General features: G+C 38.7%; 1 protein-coding gene across 16 annotated transcripts in view; it reads left to right on the forward strand.

Moving 5' to 3' along the window:
- Nucleotides 1-19,344, forward strand: part of USP40 (ubiquitin specific peptidase 40) — a 98,532-nt gene that overhangs the window by 53,333 nt on the left and 25,855 nt on the right. For 15 of the 16 annotated variants that reach the window (XR_010944168.1, XR_010944169.1, XM_067740165.1 and 12 more), the window contains 5 exons: nucleotides 27-150; nucleotides 1,552-1,609; nucleotides 8,757-8,810; nucleotides 9,572-9,660; nucleotides 11,156-11,242. Coding sequence is in view for 14 of the 16 variants with exons in the window: in XM_067740165.1 (XP_067596266.1) it covers nucleotides 27-150; nucleotides 1,552-1,609; nucleotides 8,757-8,810; nucleotides 9,572-9,660; nucleotides 11,156-11,242 (412 nt within the window). In the remaining 2 variants the exon portion in view is untranslated. Of the gene's footprint in view, nucleotides 1-26; nucleotides 151-1,551; nucleotides 1,610-1,815; nucleotides 1,859-8,756; nucleotides 8,811-9,571; nucleotides 9,661-11,155; nucleotides 11,243-19,344 lie in introns of all 16 variants that reach the window. The other variant, XM_067740166.1, reaches the window with a different exon arrangement.

Consider the following 19,344-nt stretch of genomic DNA (forward strand, 5'->3'; position numbering starts at 1 on the left):
TTTCTAAATGTCTTTTTACCCTACAGTTTGTTGACCAAACGAGGGAAGTGGATCACCAGTGTGAATGAGGTTGACTGGCTCCAAGTTAAAAATTTATGCCAATTAGACTCTGAAGAAGAACAAGTTAAAATATCAGCAACTCTTAACACAGTGAGTAGATACTGATTGAAGTGTGCTTGACAGCTTTTCATTAATACAGTTTTACTTAGAAAGCAGTACCTTAATCTTTCAGAACAGGTGTCTCAGTAAACTTATAAATCTTAAGAAATCACCTTTTTATTTGTAACATTTGATTATTGCTTATTTACCTTTGTTAGCCCTTGGCATATTTCAAGAAAATATATGCCTTTTTTTCCCTCCAAAGCCTAGAATTAGAATGTGGGAGTTACCTTTTTAATTAGTTCATGGAATCTTCTGAATTTGATAACTGTGAAATGCTATTTTCAAGAGCCTTTTCTGTATTTTTAAAACAAGGTATATATGTTTTGGTTTTGTGTTCTTTGGTGTTTGGGTTTTTTAAAGTTTATCTTAAATTGCTCTACAGTATACTCTGTGCTCTGTATAAAGCCAGTTGCTCTTCAAAGGGAGTTTTTTCAGTTTTCCATTTAAGACTATTATACTGGTTTCCTTAAACATTATTTCAGGAAACATCTTTCTATATTTATGTAGTCTCCATTTATTAAGTTTTTCTGTAACTTTATTTTAAAAATTTAGAGTGTTTTCTTTTATATAAAATTATAGTTTCTTAAGGTTTGTTTGCACATTAGTGGGAACAGTATAAGGTCAATGCCCCAAAGCTCAGGAGACCTACCGCCCTGACCCCGAATGGGAGGCTGGTGCAGTCCTTGATTACTGCAGGCTCTGCTCCTTTTTGGCACAGTGGGGGGCATAGCGGGGGTTACCGGTGGGGAGGTAGAGTCAATGATCTCTGTCAGCTTTACCCCTAAATTTCCACGATTTTATGCCCTAGAGGCAATTAGCCTAAATTTTAAAAAAGAAAAGAAAACACAATCTAAAATAATTTAAGTAGAAATTTTAAATAGTACCCTTGGATTAGTACATTTTTATATTATTAATGCTTATTAATTATTAGTACAGTTTTATATTATATTATTAATGAAGATGTGGGATCTTCCCAGACCAGGGATTGAACCCGTGTCCCCTGCACTGGCCCTGAATTCATCATTCTTAACATAAAGAAACGTATAGTTTCTTTTGTTTGCTATCATCAGAAAAGTTAACTGTTTGTCCACTTTTGCCTTTCACTACTATTAAGTCTTTGGTTTTCTGAAGTTTTCTGTAGGCGGCCTTTCCAATTATTATCAATTTGGTGCAAACTTAACCAATATCTAAGTTTTTGCCTTTGACTTTGTAGAAGAGAGAAAATAATTTCAGAGATGGAAAAATAATTTTTTTCAAGTAGGCAAAAACTGCTAAATGTAAGGTAATTAATAACTCAACCTGTATATGCACACACTGACGATCTTCATTTTCCTCTCCTCCCATTGCTTTTAACTTATACACAGTCATTAGTTTATTTCTCTATTTTAGGTGGTGTTTGATATTCGAATTAAAGCCATAAAGGAATTAAAATTAATGAAGGAACTAGGTAATCATTTATGTTTGCTTTTGGTTTTTTGGTTTAATTTAGTTTTGTTTTGATTTTTAATTGAAAAAAATATGGGAGAGTACAAAAAATAATTTAGGGAAAACTCACGTATCTACCACCCAAAATGGACAAATGTTAACATCTTGCCATGTGTTTGTTTTTGCCTCAAACATTACAAATAAAGTCCTCTATGTTCTCCTCCTCAGACCTATCATCCCTCCCCAGATGCAACCAGTATATCTGATTTGGGTGTGTATCTAGTTCGTGCATTCACATTGCACTATATATATTATACCTCTCTCTGTATATGTGTGTGTGTATATTGTATTTTTACATTTATGTAAATTCTATCTTAATGAATATAACATTCTACAAACTCACTCTTCACTCGGCATTAAGTTTTTTTACAGCTTTATTGAGGTATAATTTACATATCATAAAACATCCATTTTAAGCGTAATTCAGTGATTATTAGTAAATGTATAAAGTCGTACAACCATCACAGCAATCCAGTTTTAGAACAGTTTCATCACTCCAAAAAGATCTCGCTCCCATTTGCATAGCAAGCGCCTGACAGCCATTCATCTACTTTCTGTTTCTTTTGACTTGCTTTTCTGGACATTTCATGTAAATGAAAGCATGTTATATGTAGTCTGTTGTGTCTGGCTTCTTTCACTCAGCATATCATTTTTGAGATTCATCCATGATTTAGCATGTTCCAATAGTTTGTTCCTTTTTATTGCTGACTGGATAAAAAGGAATATATTGTATGGATATATCACATTTTGTTTGTTCATTACCAGTTGATGGACATTTGGATTGTTTCCACTTTGGGGCTTTTATGACTGATTCTGCTATAAACATTATGTCTTCGTATAGACCTGTGTTTTCAGTTCTCGGAATTGCTGGGTCATATGGCAAAGTTATGTTTAACTTTATAAGAAACTGCCGTACCGTTTTCCAAAGTGGCTGAATCATTTACGTACCCACTGACAATGTATCAGGGTTGCAGTTTCTTCACATCCTTGCCAATATTTATAATTGTCTTTTTTTTAAATTTTTATTTATTTATTTTGTTTATTTTTGGCTGTGTTGGGTCTTCGTTGCTCCACACAGGCTTTCTCTAGTTGCGGCGAGTGCAGGCTTCTCACTACGGTGGCTTCTCTTATCGTGGAGCACGGGCTCTAGGCGTGCGGACTTCAGTAGTTGTGGCACATGGGCTCAGTAGTTGTCGCTCGGAGGCTCTAGAGCGCAGGCTCGGTAGTTGTGGCGCACGGGCTTAGTTGCTCCACGGCATGTGGGATCTTCCTGGACCAGGGCTCGAACCTGTGTCCCATGCATTGGCAGGTGGATTCTTAACCACTGTGCCACCAGGGAAGTCCTATAATTGTCTTTTTGATTGTAGCCATTTTAGTGACCGTGAATTGGTATCTCCTGTGTTTAATTGCATTTTCCTGATGCAGTGATGGTGAGCACTGTTGATGTGCTTATCATCTGTTTGTATACTCCAAGGATCCTATTAAAACTACCAGAATTAATAAGTGAGTTTAACAAGAACTCAAAATCAATATAGAAAAATCCATATATGTTTACTAGCAACAAAAAAAATGGAAAATTAAGTTAAGAAAACATTTATAATAGCATAAACTATCATGAAATACTTGGGGGTAAATTTAACAAGATATGTGGAAGACCTGTACACCAGAAACTAGAAAAGATTGCCATGAAAAATAAAAGAAGACCCAAATAAATTAAATGATGTACCATATTCTTGAATCAGAAGACACAGTACTATTAAGAGGCTAATTCTCTCAAAATTTATTTGTACATTCAGTGCATTCTCACTCAAAATTCTGGCAGGTTTCTTTTTTTTTGGTAGTAATTGACAAACTGATTCTTAAATTTATGTGGAAATGCAAAGAACCTAAAGTATCCATAACAATTTTAGAGGAAATGAAGAACAAAGTTGGAAGAGTTACACCATCTGATTTCAAGACTTACTCTGAAACTGTAGAAATCAAGACAGTGTGTGTAGTCATGAGGGTAGACATATGGAGCAGAGTTCAGCACGTGTGGCCTACAACCTGCTTCTGCACAGCCAGTGAGCTAAGAATAGGTTTTACATTTTTTAAGGGCTCTTTTAAGAAGAAGAATGTGCAACAGAGATCGTATGTGGAAATGTTCCAGAGTATTTACAACAGAACTACATTGAAAAGCCAGAAATAGATGCAAACATATTTAGTCAGTTGACTTTCAACAGAAGTGCCAAGGTATTTCCATGGGGAAAGATACTCTTTCAGCATACAGTGCTGGACCAATTGGATATCAATAGATGCAAAAATGAACCTCCAACTTTGCCTTACATCATGTAAAAAATGAACTCAAAATGGATCATAGAACTTCCATGGTGGCGCAGTGGTTAAGAATCCGTCTGCCAATGCAGTGAATGTGGGTTCAACCCCTGGTCCGGGAAGATCCCACATGCCGCAGAGCAACTAAGCCCGTGCACCACAGCTACTAAGCCTGCGCTCTAGATCCCATGCTCCACAACAAGAGAAGCCACTGCAATGAGAAGCCCGCGTACTGCAATGAACAGTAACCCCCGCTTGCCACAACTAGAGAAAGCCCGTGCGCAGCAACGAAGACCCAACACAGCCAAAAATAAATTAAAAAAAAAAAAAAAGATCATAGACTTCAATGTTAAAACCTAAAACTATAAAACTTCTGGGGGAAAACCTCTGTTATTTTTGCCGTAAGAAAGAGATTTTTTTAAAAAATAGGACTTAGAAAGTACAAACCATGAAAGTAAAAGCAAATTGGACTACTACAAAATTTTAAAGGCATTTGAAAAGGCAGGCCACAAACTGAGAGAAAAAATTTATAAAACATGTATTTGACAATAGACTTGCATCCAGGATATATAAAAAATACTTATAACCTAATCAGAAGACAACCCAAATTGGGAAGCCACTTTACAAAAGAAAATCTACCTATGAACACCCAATAAGCACAGGAGAAGATGCTCAGTATCATTAGCCAACAAACTAAAACCGTAATGACACATCACTGCACGCTTAGTAGAATGATTAAAATTTTAGATGCTGACAAAACTAAGTGATAGCAAAGATGTGGAGCAACTGGGACTGCCGTGTATTGTTGGTGGGAGTGTAAAATGGTACAGTCACTTTGGTAAGGAGTTAGCTTATTTCCTGTGAATTTAAACATTCACTTATCAATTCTCCTGGATTTTTATCCAAGAAAAATTAAAACATGTATCCTTACAAATACTGTATGTAAATGTTCATAACCAAAAATGGGAAACAATCCAAATACCAGTGAGCAGGTGAACAAATTGTGGTGTATCCATACAATGGGATACTATTCATCAGTAAAAGAGCTACCACCCCATGCAAAACATGGGTGAATCTCAGAGACATCATGCCAAGCAAAAGAAGCTAGTCACAAAAGAGTAATACTCTTAGGATTCCACTTACCGATGTGAAATTGTCAAAAAAGAAAACCTAAGCTGTAGTTACAGAGGCAGATCAGAATCAGGGGATGGGGGATTGACTACGGAGTGGCATGAGGGAATTTGGGGGGTGACGCAAATTATATCTCAATTTGCTGGTGGTTACTGAGTGTTTTCATCGACCTCTTTTAAACTGTGCGCTTAAACTGGATGTGTTTTATTATAAGTAAATTATACTTCAGTAAAGTTACTTAAGAATATATGGTTTATGCGGGCTTCCCTGGTGGCGCAGTGGTTGAGAGTCAGCCTGCCAATGCGGGGGACGTGGGTTCGTGCCACGGAGCGGCTGGGCCTGTGAGCCATGGCCGCTGGGCCTGCGCGTCCAGAGCCTGTGCTCCGCAGCAGGAGAGGCTGCAGCGGTGAGAGGCCCGCGTACTGCAAAAAAAAAAAAAAAAAAAAGAATATATGGTTTATTAAAATTAATAGTTTGTTGTCTTCCCATGTCACAGATCTCCTTTCTTTCACTCCTTCTTCCCTCGAAACTATTCTTTACATAGCAAGTGATCTTCTTAAACGTAGGTGAATCAGATCATGTCACCCTCTGCTCAAAGCCCTGTTGTGCTCTTTGTACTTGATAGTGTATTGCCTGCGGGCTCCTGGCCTACAGGAACCTGCTTCGTCTGACCACTGCCTAACTGACCTCCTTGCAGTCCACTCACCTGCTTATTCACAACGTACTTCCCATGCTGACTTTGTGGAATTTCTGGTCACAGGCTCTCTTCCACGCCCGAGACGACTTTTTTTTTTTTTTTTTAAAGCAGAGGAAGGTTTTTTGTTTTTTTGTTTTTACATATTTATTTTTGGCTGCGTTGGGTCTTTGTTTCTGCGCGTGGGCTTTCTCTAGTTGTGGAGAGCGGGGGCTGCTCTTCACTGTGGTGGCTTCTCTTGTTACGGAGCTTGGGCTCTAGGCGCACAGGCTTCAGTAGTTGTGGCTCCCGGGCTCTAGAGTGCAGGCTCTGTAGCTGTGGCGCACGGGCTTAGTTCCTCCGCAGCCTGTGGGATCTTCCCGGACCAAGGATCAAACCCATGTCCCCTGCATCGGCAGGTGGATTCTTAACCACTGCACCACCAGGGAAGCCCCCCTGCGACTTCTTAGTCCTGTAATCTTTTTTGAACTCTGTTCCCTTTACTCTTCATCTGCTAACTTCAGTCACTCATTTGGTCTCAGCTGAAATGTTATTTCCGTCATCCCTGGCTACACAATCTCAGTTAATCTGTCTCTCGTACTCTAACGCCCTGTCTTTCCCTTCGTAGCACTTACACTGTAACTACCTGTGTTTTGTGTTATGAATGTCCACCTCCCCCATTAGATGAGGCTCTTTGCGGGCAGAGTCCATGGCTGTTTTTCTTATTGTCAGCTTCTAGGACAGTACCTGGCACATAGAAGATACATGGTGTGTGTTGAATGAAAGTGAAAATTTTTTTTAAAAACAGTATTTTAAATTAACATTTTTTAAATTGGAGAACTCTTTTACATAAGCTGTTTCAGTTGTCAAGGAGTTTGTATTAGAATTCTATGCTGGCTTCACATTACTGTAGTATAAGGGCTAGAACTCAGGAATCTCAAAGAGATTCTGTTCTGTTCAGATAAAGATAGAACTTCTAAGGCCCATGGCATTCCTGCCCTCTCAGAAGCCTCCACCCCTTTGAATTCCCCCACCTCATATGCAACTTGGTAAGAATTGTTTGGAATTAAAACCTAATATACTTCTTCCCACAAAGCAGGAGTCTTTGCATCCTCAAAAACAGGGCATACTGGCCCTAATCCATTTACTAATAACTAAGCATAAAAATCACCTAACTTATTTTAAATCTAGACAGAGTCTATGCAGTTCTAATACACATGAATTTCAGTGGCCACCGTTCATCACCGTTACCCAGCAGCATGGTTCAGATTTCAGCTGCCACTGGATATTAACTGAGTAATTGCATAAAGTACAAACTTTGCTACTAGCTCTTTAGTCTACAGATCACTGTGAAATAACATGTACATCGTGGTCAGTGGCCAGTTACTTCACTCTTTAAAGCCTATCAGTGATTGGTCAGTGCATAGCTGCTATTAATTTCACCACGTAGACAGCAAAGTGTGTAGTTTATTGCCTCCTTTTCTCCCAGTGGTAAACTCGGGTAACATTTTACAAGAACGGATAATCGAAGTAGCCAACAATGGTGAAAGTGCAGGAGAGAAACAAAAGTGTATGGGACTTCCCTTGTGGTGCAGTGGTTAAGAATTTGCCTGCCAATGCAGGGGACACGGGTTTGAGCCCTGGTCCGGGAAGATCCCACATGCCGCAGAGCAACTAAGCCCGTGCGCCACAACTACTGAGCCTGCGCTCTAGAGCCCAAGAGCCACAACTACTGAAGCCCTTGCGCCTAGAGCCCGTGCTCCGCAACAAGAGAAGCCACTGCAATGAGAAGCCCACACACCACAACGAAGAGCAGCCCCCGCTCACTGCAACTAGAGAAAGTCGCACGCAGCCACAAAAGGCCCAACACAGCCAAAACATAAATAAATATATTAAAAAAAGAGAGAGAGAAACAAAAGTATATGGAGCTGTAGAAGAAATAGCTGGCTGTGGGAATGCTGACACTGCTGTCATTTGAGAGGATCCAGATGTGCAGCCAGAGGAACTTAACATAAACTCACAGGAGTGAGGAAAGTGGTTGTGATGAAAAGTATATGAAGATATCCCAGAGGAGTCGACGCTGGCAGAAACACTTCATATTAAAGGAGCTCTTGGAGATATTTCATGAAATTGAAAGTACAAAACAAAATACTGGAAGCTGATCCAAACTTAGATTATCATTAGGGGCTAGAGAAGATGTTCACCCTGTACTGCAAGCTCTACGAGACAAAAGCAATGCCTGTTTAAACTATTCTTGTGTTTTTTACAAAGAAAACATTTTAATTCTCAGTGTCTGTAGTGTTTTCTTTTTTTAATCTATTATTTTTGTCTGTGTTGGGTCTCGGTTGCTGCGCGCCGGCTTTCTCTAGTTGTGCCGAGTGGGGGCTGCTCTTCATTGCGGTGCACGGGCTTCTCACTGCGGTGGCTTCTCTTGTTGCGGAGCACGGGATCTAGGCACATGGGCTTCAGTAGTTGCAGCATGTGGGCTCAGTAGTTGTAGCTCGTGGGCCCTAAAGCGCAGGCTCAGTAGTTGTGACGCCTGGGCTTAGTTGCTCCGCAGCATGTGGGATCTTCCCGGACCAGGGCTCAAACCCGTGTCCCCTGCATTGGCAGTCGGATTTTTAACCTGTGCGCCACCAGGGAAGCCCCCCGTAGTGTTTCAAATTACAGTGTAAATATTAGTTTGCTATTTTTTTTATTTCACTGTAGATGTATAACTGACAGAGTTTTTAATGTTTTGACAAAAAATTTTAAAGGTCACGGTACAATCATAATTTTTTTTTAAGATTTCTGTGCACAGTTTCAACTTGTACAGGTGTTCTTAGGGTCCTGCACTGCTGTGCAAAGGGAAGACTGCCTGTACGTGTTTTTTTGTTGTTGGGTTTTTTTGCTTGTTTTTTTGTTTTTTTAGCGTCCTGCTAATTAACACAGTATAGCATCTCTCTTTGGTTTTGTTTGTTTGCTGCACTAACCAGCATCTTTTTATTTATAGCCGAGGACAGCTGTTTGAGGCCTATTGATAGAGATGGGAAGCTTCTTTGTCCAGGTAAATCTTTTTGGTAGCCTTCAAAAGCTGGCACCTACTCATGCCACCTGTCTTTCTCAACACTTTTACCTTAAACAGTGACTTCCAATACCTAATATTTTTAAGTTACCTTTTAGAAACTGGTTTATAGAACAGACTTTCACCCAGGTGTCTTCCTTGTGAATTACAGACAGTCCTAACCAAAAATCAAACACTTCTGTTTTCTGAAGGAAAACACCTGTCTTTCTGATTAGCTGACATGCATTTTAGTCATGGTTTTGCCCTAGTTGTATCTTTCTAGATTTGTTATCAAAGTTTTTTATTTGTTTTGCTGATTTCATCATGATACCAGTTATCACAGTAACCAGAGCCTTGGTTTTTACCTCTGTAACACATCTTGTCATTAGACTTAATTTACTCTTTTGATGGTAGTCACCATAGCAGCTTTAAACTTGGAAGAAGCTAGTCCATCATGCATGAATCAATTCAGAATATTACATAATCCATGCAGACAACAGCTCTCTTTTGTTAAGTATGAATCTAGAACATTCATAGCTGCCTCTTATTTCTTAGCATTGCTGTACAGATAACAAGAGTATACGTCCTAGAGTGAGAAAATCTAAGATCAAACATAACTGTATATAATCCTTTTGCATGGAGTATAACTCAGTTTTTTTCTTTCTTAACATTCTTGATTTACAAAGAAAGGCTGATTTCAGTGTAGTAGTTTGCCCAAAGGTAGGAATTAATACCATTTACCATGTTATCAAAATTCTTTTTAGTGCCAGACAATTATACTTTGAAGGAAGCAGAATTGAAGATGGGGAGTTCTTTGGGACTGTGTCCTGGAAAAGCACCAACGTCTTCTCAGGTAAAAGGAGATCACCTGACAGACCCAAACCAACCTTACCGTGATCAGAAGTTCTTAATTGTATGGTTCATTCCTTAACTACTGCAGTAATACTGTTTTTCTTAAAATTTTTCTTTTCCTTAAATGATACCTTTTATTTAGGAATACATCCATGTAGTTCTCTGTGTTTAAGTCAAAAATACTATGTCAAAGTATATTCATAAGGTTGTTTTTCTGTGAAAATTTTGTGGTTAAGGGAGATCTTTAAAGTTGAGTGGCCACCAGTTTCAACCACCATAATTCATAAATTCTAAAATGTACACCTTTTCTCCTATATTTTAACATCTGTGAGATTAAGATGCATCTTACAGTCAGTGGCATCCTGCAGTGGAGCTGATGCTATGCTTCCTTTCTTAGTAGTGCATAAAATATTAAGTAACAACGGGCAGCATTTTAGATTTAATGAAATACAGTATACTGATTTTGAACTTAATTACTCCCTGAAATAATTTAATAGACTCACAGCAGATTTTTCTTTATCGGTATTCATTTTATTTACAGAATACTATCAGGTTGACCTTTGCCTAGAACCCTACCTACTTAATAAACTTTCATTACAGTCCAAAAGCCATAATGAAGTCCTTACTGTTAAGACTCTGTATCATGATAAGCTAAACTCATATCAGGATCCCCATGGCTCCTAGATCCCTGACATGGAACTAATCCACTTCATTAGTTTTCCCAACTACCTCCCCTTTAATTTGTTGTTCCCCAAACTCTAACAAATAGTAGTGCATGACAAGATCATAGGAGAAAAAACATGACAAGTGCGGTTGAGTTAGAAAGGAAAAATAGGGCTGTAAAGAACTGAATTGATGAGATCAGATTTACATTTTTCCTGTGGGTTCCAGGGAGTTAAAGTATATGGGACCTCTGGACAGAAAATAAGATCACAAACTAATGACTCAGAAAATGCTTATAGTGTATAGTAATTGCAAATCTCTTTGAGGAATGACTGAGAGAGAGATGGAGATCGTACTAGAATAAATAATGTCTGTGAGAGATGTTTCTTACGAGTAAAAACATTGGTGATAAAGAATCTTACATTTCTAGGTAGTCAAGATTATTGTTTAAATTGTAACTTTAAAATACCCAACGTAGACTTGTTTTTACATAATTTGATTTTTTTTTTTTTTTTTTTTTGCGGTACATGGTCCTCTCACTGTTGTGGCCTCTCCCGTTGCGGAGCACAGGCTCCAGACGCGCAGGCTCAGCGGCCATGGCTCACGGGCCCAGCCGCTCCGCGGCATGTGGGATCTTCCCGGACCGGGGCGCGAACCCGTGTCCGCTGCATCGGCAGGCGGACTGTCAACCACTGCGCCACCAGAGCCCCATAATTTGAGATTTTTATTAAAGTTTTATGACCATTGGCTTTCCGGTTTGGGAAATAAATAATATATTTATAGAATTTTGAAATTCAAATTAAATTGCATTTATAACTCTATCTTGATCTTAGCTGTTCCTGTTTTTCACTGTGGGGAGCGATGTTCAGCCTGGGACGGAGATGGAGATCATAGTAGAAGAAACAATATCTGTGAGAGATGTAAGGAATTTTACTTTGGGTGGCCGGGGTCTGTGGGTGTTTGGTATGGGGAGCAGTGGGAACCTGTGTTAGGATTTTGAGATCCTAAGGGTAGGGTTTACATAATATGCATTAAAGAATTCTATGTATTCAATAAAAGAATAGTTTGGATTGTTTGAAAGGTGGTGAGCCAGCTGTGGTTTTAAAAATAAGATGATTCTTTTTTCTTGTCTGACTACTAATAATGCATGTTTATTGTAGAAATTTGGGATATATAAAAATGGGTTAAAAGAAAAGAATTAAAACCCCTCATTATCCCTTATCCCACTAATGTTAACATTTTGGCATATTTCCTTCTGCTGTTTCTACATTAAGTGTACACACATCTCACACACACAGGTGTGAATGTGTGTGTGTGATAAAGCAAACAATTAGGTTAATGTCACTGAGAACGGGGACTTTCAGTCTTGGAAAATGGAGAGGCAGATAACATCAGTGTGGTTAAAGAAAGCCTGTACTCCTGAATTTGTTTTTAGGTTTGTTTTAAATATTTATTTGTTTGCTTGTTTATTTACTTATTTATTTATTTTGGCTGCGCCATGTGGGAATCTCCGTTGCGGCATGCGTGATCTTTAGTTGTGGTGTGTGGACTTCTTTTTTTAATATTTATTTATTTGTTTATAATTTAAATTTAATTTTATTTTTTTATACAGCAGGTTCTTATTAGTTATCCATTTTATACATATTAATATATACATGTCAATCCCAATCTCCCAATTCATCCTACCACCACCACCCCCTGCCCTGCTGCTTTCCGCCCTTGGTGTCCATATGTTTGTTCTCTACATCTGTGTCTATATTTCTGCCCTGCAAACTGGTTCATCTGTACCATTTTTCTAGGTTTCACATGTATGCATTAATATGCACTATTTGTTTTTCTCTTTCTGACTTATTTCACTCTGTATGACAGTCTCTACAAATGACCCAATTTCCTTCCTTTTTATGGCTGAGTAATATTCCATTGTATATATGTACCACATCTTCTTTATCCATTCATCTGTCGATGGGCATTTAGGTTGCTTCCATGACCTGGCTATGGTAAATAGTGCTGCAGTGAACGTTGGGGTGCATGTGTCTTTTTGAATTATGGTTTTCTCTGGGTATATGCCCAGTAGTGGGTTGCCCATTCTAACTGGTGTGAGGTGATACCTCATGGTAGTTTTGATTTGCATTTCTCTAATAATTAGTGATGTTGAGCAACCTTTCATGTGCTTCTTGGCCATCTGTATGTCTTCTTTGGAGAAATGTCTATTTGGGTCTTCCGCCCATTTTTGGATTGGGTTGTATGTTTTTTAATATCGAGCTGCATGAGCTGTTTATATATTTTGGAGATTAATCCTTTGTCCGTTGATTCATTTGCAAATATTTTCTCCCATTCTGAGGGTTGTCTTTTTGTCTTGTTTGTAGTTTCCTTTGCTGTGCAAAAGCATTTAAGTTTCATTAGGTCCCATTTGTTTATTTTTGTTTTTATTTCCATTACTCTAGGAAGTGGATCAAAAAAGATCTTGCTGTGATTCATATCAAAGAGTATTCTTCCTATGTTTTCCTCTAAGAGTTTTATAGTGTCTGGTCTTACATTTAGGTCTCTAATCCATTTTGAGTTTATTTTTGTGTGTGGTGTTAGGGAGTGTTCTAATTTCATTCTTTTACATGTAGCTGTCCAGTTTTCCCAGCACCACTTATTGAAGAGGCTGTCTTTTCTCCATTGTATATCCTTGCTTCCTTTGTCATAGGTTAGTTCACCACAGGTGCGTGGGTTTATCTCTGGGCTTTCTATCCTGTTCCATTGATCTGTATTTCTGTTTTTGTGCCAGTGTCTTGATTACTGTAGCTTTGTAGTATAGTCTGAAGTCAGGGAGTCTGATTCCTCCAGCTCCGTTGTTTTCCCTCAAGACTGCTTTGGCTATTCGGGGTCTTTTGTGTCTCCATATAAATTTTAAGGTTTTTTGTTCTAGTTCTGAAAAAAATGCCATTGGTAATTTGATAGGGATTGCATTGAATCTGTAGATTGATTTGGGTAGTAGAGTCATTTTCACAATATTGATTCTTCCAATCCAAGAACATGGTATCTCTCTCCATCTGTTTGTATCATCTTTAATTTCTTCCATCAGTGTCTTATAGTTTTCTGCATACAGGTCTTTTGTCTCCCTAGGTAGGTTTATTCCTAGGTATTTTTTTCTTTTTGTTGCAATGGCAAATGGGAGTTCCCTTAATTTCTCTTTCAGATTTTTCCTCATTAGTGTATAGGAATGCAAGAGATTTCTGTGCATTAATTTTGTATCCTGCAATTTTACCAGATTCATTGATTCGCTCTAGTAGTTTTCTGGTGGCATCTTTAGGATTCTCTATGTGTAGTATCATGTCATTTGCAAACAGTGACAGTTTTAATTCTTTTCCAATTTGTATTCCTTTTATTTCTTTTTCTCCTCTGATTGCTATGGCTATGACTTCCAAAACTATGTTGAATAATAGTGGTGAGAGTGGACATCCTTGTCTTGTTCCTGATCTTAGAGGAAATGCTTTCAGTTTTTCACCATTAAGAATGATGTTTGCTGTGGGTTTGTCATATATGGCCTTTATTATGTTGACGTAGGTTCCCTCTATGCCCACTTTCTGGAGAGTTTTTATCATAAATGTGTGTTGAATTTTGTCAAAAGCTTTTTCTTCATCTGTTGAGAAGATCATATGGTTTTTATCCTGCAGTTTGTTAATATGGTGTATCACGTTGATTGATTGGCATATACTGAAGAATCCTTGCGTCCCTGGGATAAATCCCACTTGATCATGGTGTATGATCCTTTTAATGTGTTGTTGGATTCTGTTTGCTAGTATTTTGTTGAGGATTTTTGCGTCTCTGTTCATCAGTGATATTGATCTGTAATTTTCTTTTTTAGTAGTATCTTTGTCTGGTTTTGGTATCAGGGTGATGGTGGCCTCATAGAATGAGTTTGGGAGTGTTCTTTCCTCTGCAATTTTTTGGAAGAGTTTGAGAAGGGTGGATGTTAGCTCTTCTCTAAATATTTCATAGAATTCACCTGTGAAGTCATCTGGTCCTGGACTTTCGTTTGTTGGAAGATTTTTAATCACAGTTTCAATTTCATTACTTGTGATTGGTCTGTTCCTGTTTTCTATTTCTTCCTGGTTCAGCCTTGGAAGGTTATACCTTTCTAAGAATTTGTCCATTTCTTCCAGGTTGTCCATTTTATTGGCATAGAGTTGCTTGTAGTAGTCTCTTAGGATGCTTTGTATTTCTGCAGTGTTTGTTGTAACTTCTCCTTTTTCATTTCTAATTTTATTGATTTGAGTCCTCTCCCTCCTTTATGAGTTTGGCTAATGGTTTATCAATTTTGTTTATCTTCTCAAAGAACCAGCTTTTAGTTTTATTGATCTTTGCTACTGTTTTCTTTGTTTCTGTTTCATTTATTTCTGCTCTGCTCTTTATGATTTTGTTCCTTTTGCTAACTTTGGGTTTTGTTTGCTCTTCTTTCTCTGGTTCTTTTAGGTGTAAGCTTAGATTGTTTATTTGAGATTTTTCTTGTTTCTTGAGGTAGGCTTGCATTGCTATAAACTTCCCTCTTAGAACTGCTTTTGCTGCATCCCATAGGTTTTGGATTGTCGTGTATCATTGTCATTTGTCTCTAGGTATTTTTTGATTTCCTTTTTGATTTCTTCAGTGATCTCTTGGTTATTTAGTAACGTATTGTTTAGCCTCCACGTGTTTGTGTTATTTATGTTTTTTTCCCCTGTAATTGATTTCTAATCTCATAGTGTTGTGCTCAGAAAAGATGCTTGATGTGATTTCAGTTTTCTTAAATTTACTAAGACTTGATTTGTGACCCAAGATGTGATCTATCCTGGAGAATGTTCCATGCACACTTGAGAAGAAAGTGTAATCTGCTGTTTTTGGATGGAGTGTCCTATAAATATTAATTAAATCTATCTGGTCTGTTGTGTCATTTAAAGCTTCTGTTTCTTTACTTATTTTCATTTTGGATGATCTGTCCATTGGTGTAAGTGAGGTGTTAATGTCCCCCACTATTATTTTGTTACTGTCGATTTCCTGTTTTATAGCTGTTAGCGGTGGCCTTATGTATTGAGGTGCTCCTATGTTGGGTGCATATATATTTATAATTGTTATATCTTCTTCTTGGATTGATCCCTTGATCAATATGTAGTGTCCTTCCTTGTCTCTTGTAACATTCTTTATTTTAAAGTCCATTTTATATGATATGAGTATTGCTACTCCAGCTTTCTTTTGTTTTCCATTTGCATGGAATATCTTTTTCCATCCCCTCACTTTCAGTCTGTATGTGTCCCTAGGTCTGAAGTGGGTCTCTTGTAGACAGCATATAGATGGGTCTTGTTTTTGTATCCATTCAGCAAGCCTGTGTCTTTTGGTTGGAGCATTTAATCCATTCACGTTTAAGGTAATTATCGATATGTATGTTCCTGTTACCATTTTCATAATTGTTTGGGGTTTGTTTTTGTAGGTCCTTTTCTTCTTTTCTGTTTTCCACTTAGAGAAGTTCCTTTAGCATTTGTTGTAGAGCTGGTTTGGTGGTGCTGAATTTTCTTAGCTTCTGCTTGTCTGTAAAGCTTTTGATTTCTCCATCGAATCTGAATGAGATCCTTGCTGGGTAGAGTAATCTTGGTTTTAGGTTCTTCCCTTTCATCACTTTAAATATGTCATGCCACTCCCTTCTGGCTTGTAGAGTTTCTGCTGAGAAATCAGCTGTTAACCTTATTGGAGTTCTCTTGTATATTATTTGTCATTTTTCCCTTGCTGCTTTCAGTAATTTTTCTTTGTCTTTAATTTTTGCCAGTTTGATTACTATGTGTCTCAGCGTGTTTCTCCTTGGGTTTATCCTGTATGGGACTCTCTGTGCTTCCTGGACTTGGGTGGCTATTTCCTTTCCCATGTTAGGGAAATTTTCAACTATAATTCTCTTCAAATATTTTCTCTGGTCCTTTCTCTGTTCTCCTTCTGGGACCCCTGTAATGCGAATCTTGTTGCGTATAATGTTGTCCCAGATGTCTCTTAGGCTGTCTTCATTTCTTTTCAATCTTTTCTCTTTATTATGTTTGCAGCAGTGAATTCCACCATTCTGTCTTCCAGATCACTTATCCGTTCTTCTGCCTCAGTTATTCTGCTACTGATTCCTTCTAGTGTATTTTTCATTTCAGTTATTGTATTGTTCATCTCTATTTGTTTGTTCTTTCATTCTTCTAGGTCTTTGTTAAACATTTCTTGCATCTTCTTGATCTTTGCCTCCATTCTTTTTCGACGTCCTGCATCATCTTCACCATCATTATTCTGAATCTTTTTTCTGGAAGGTTGCCTATCTCCATTTAGTTGTTTTTCTGGAGTTGTATCTTGTTCCTTCATCTGGTACATAGCCCTCTGCCTTTTCATCTTGTTTTTCTTTCTGTGAATGTGGTTTTTGTTCCATAGGCTGCAGGATTGTAGTTCTTCTTGCTTCTGCTGTCTGCCCTCTGGTGGATTCTATTTATTTATTTATTCGTTTGGTTATGTTGGGTCTTAGTTGCAGCATGCAGGCACTTCATTGCGGCATGCAGGCTCTAGATCGTGCAGGCTAAGTTGCCCCGTGGCATGTAGTATCTTAGTTCCCTGGCCAGGGATCGAACCTGGGCCTCCATTGGGAGCACAGAGTCTTACCCACTGGACCACCAGGGAAGTCCCTGTGCTCCTGAATTTGAATTAGAAGAGTCAGAATGAACCTGATATTTTTTTTCTTTAAAAAATGATTTTACTAGCTCTGTCCCCTGAAATCGCTTATAGAAACAATGATCAACCTGGTAGTAGCAAGCACCCCAGCATTCAGATTGTGGTCACTCAGTACCATTTCCTAGAGGAACTAGGGCTTCTCGGAGTAATGGCTGGTTCTGTATCTAGGTCAGGAAAGTGTTTGATGAGCCTGGAACATCTTATCAGGACAGGAAACAGTATAGCTAGCAAAGACCTCTGGGATCAGCAGAGAGCGGCAGGAGCCAACCTGAAGATAAGAGTTTGAACCTCAGTGGGAATAATAATGAAAATTGATTCACACATACATAAAGTCCATGAGTTCACAGTGATCCTAAAAAGTATGCTATTCATTGCTTACCTGCAGTGGGTGCTCGGGAACCGCAAATGGGAGAGTCGAGCATTTATCTTTTTCTTTGCAAACTATACCTCACATCAACCAAATAGATAATGAGAAGATTTTTTTAATAGACATATCCCAGCTAACAAAACGAAGAAAGAATTTTAGACTATCACTGTTTTTCAACTCCTAATGAATTAATGGATCTAAGCAAGGATCCTGAAAAACTGCTAACAACTCCAAAAGAGCAACACCCAGACATTTAGAAGTTCAAAACAATACCCGTGCTCTTCTTGCCAAAAGAAAAGAAAACTGGACCTGAGTCCGATCAAGCCTCTAGGTCTGAGTACCAGTTTATAAGAAGTACAGGGGACAGAGGGACCTGTCAAGTGCACCACAGGCCTGCGGTAAGCACTGTCCTGAAGTGGAAAACTCCTCTTCAAGAAATCAACTGCAGTGTGAGACAGGCTGTAGGTTCAAGGAGACTTAGGAGAAATAGCAGGTAGGTGCAATGTATGGAATTTATGGGGCCCTTGATTCAAACCAAAAGAACTCTAGTAACAGTTTAAGAGAAAGTAAGGAAATTTGAACACTGACAGAATATTTGTTATTTACGAGTTCTTAGTTTTTTTAGATATTATAATTATGTAAGAGTTACATTTTTTAAAAGAATCTTCATCTTTTAGAGCTGAGTACTGAATATCAATAGATGAAATGATACCTGACATTTGCTTCAAAAGAATGTGAGGAGCGAGTCAGGGGAAGTGGGCGGGGCACAGACACAGGACTGGCCGCAGCAGGAGTTGAGGCTGGCAGTGGACACTTGAGGGTTCATTTTACTGTCCTCTGCACGTGTGTGAAATTTTCCGTGATAAAACTTTTTTTAAAATTTTTTATTATTTTTTAACAAATTTATTTATTTAATTTATTTTTGGCTGCGTTGGGTCTTCGTTGCTGCACACAGGTTTTCTCTGGTTGCGGTGAGCGGGGGCTACTCTTCGTTATGGTGCGCGGGCTTCTCATTGCGGTGGCTTCTCTTATTATGGAACATGGGCTCTAGGCACGTGGGCTTCAGTAGTTGTGCACGGGCTCAATAGTTGTGGCTTGCGGGCTCTAGAGCACAGGCTCAGTAGCTGTGGCGCACGGGCTTGGTTGCCCTGTGGCATGTGGGATCTTCGCAAACCAGGGCTAGAACCTGCGTCCCCTGTATAGGCAGGCGGATTCTTAACCACTATGCCACCAGGGAAGTCCCCAAACATGTTTTAAATAAAATGTTTTTTTACCCTTTGTTACAAGCTGTAAATATTTACCCACGTTTTCATTTGCCTTTTAACTTTAATACATTTTTTTGTTTTGGGGTTTTTTTAGCTTTAAAAAAAGGTTTATTATTGACTTACTGCCAGCAAGTGATACATATCATAGGAATCCGACATTAGAGTGTCTCTGATAAGGTCTGGACTTGTGCTAGACGACTGTAAGGAGGGATACGGGCTAATTTTGGATCGGATGCTATCAAGAGTTGGGGGGCAGTTCAGTATCTTATTTATGTTTGTAAGTTGGAAGTGTGAAGAGGGACTAGAAATATCATTGGAAAGGCAGCAGTTACTTAGAGGAAAAGATGGTTAGTTATTTTGTGCCTGGGATGTGGCCTTGGGTAACTTTAGTGTTTTTTCGTTTCAAAGAACGGAAACCACAAAACTTTTCAAAGATGCGATGTGTATGTCTTTCTTCTGTTCTATCCTGAACCCACTGCAGGCAGAGTCATTCCCCGTGCCCACCCACCCCCGTTCCCCCAGCTGAAACTGCTCCATCAAGGCTGTCGGTGGCCTCCATGTTGCTGTGTCCAGTGAGCAGGTCTCGGTCTTCATCTTACTTGCTCTTTCAGCAGCAGTGACATACTTGATGACTTTTGTCACTTGCTTTGAGAAGACTGCAGCTCTTTAGGTTTTCTTCCCACCT

Source organism: Pseudorca crassidens, chromosome 6 (genome assembly GCF_039906515.1).
Source record: "Pseudorca crassidens isolate mPseCra1 chromosome 6, mPseCra1.hap1, whole genome shotgun sequence".
NCBI classification, from domain to species: domain Eukaryota; kingdom Metazoa; phylum Chordata; class Mammalia; order Artiodactyla; family Delphinidae; genus Pseudorca; species Pseudorca crassidens.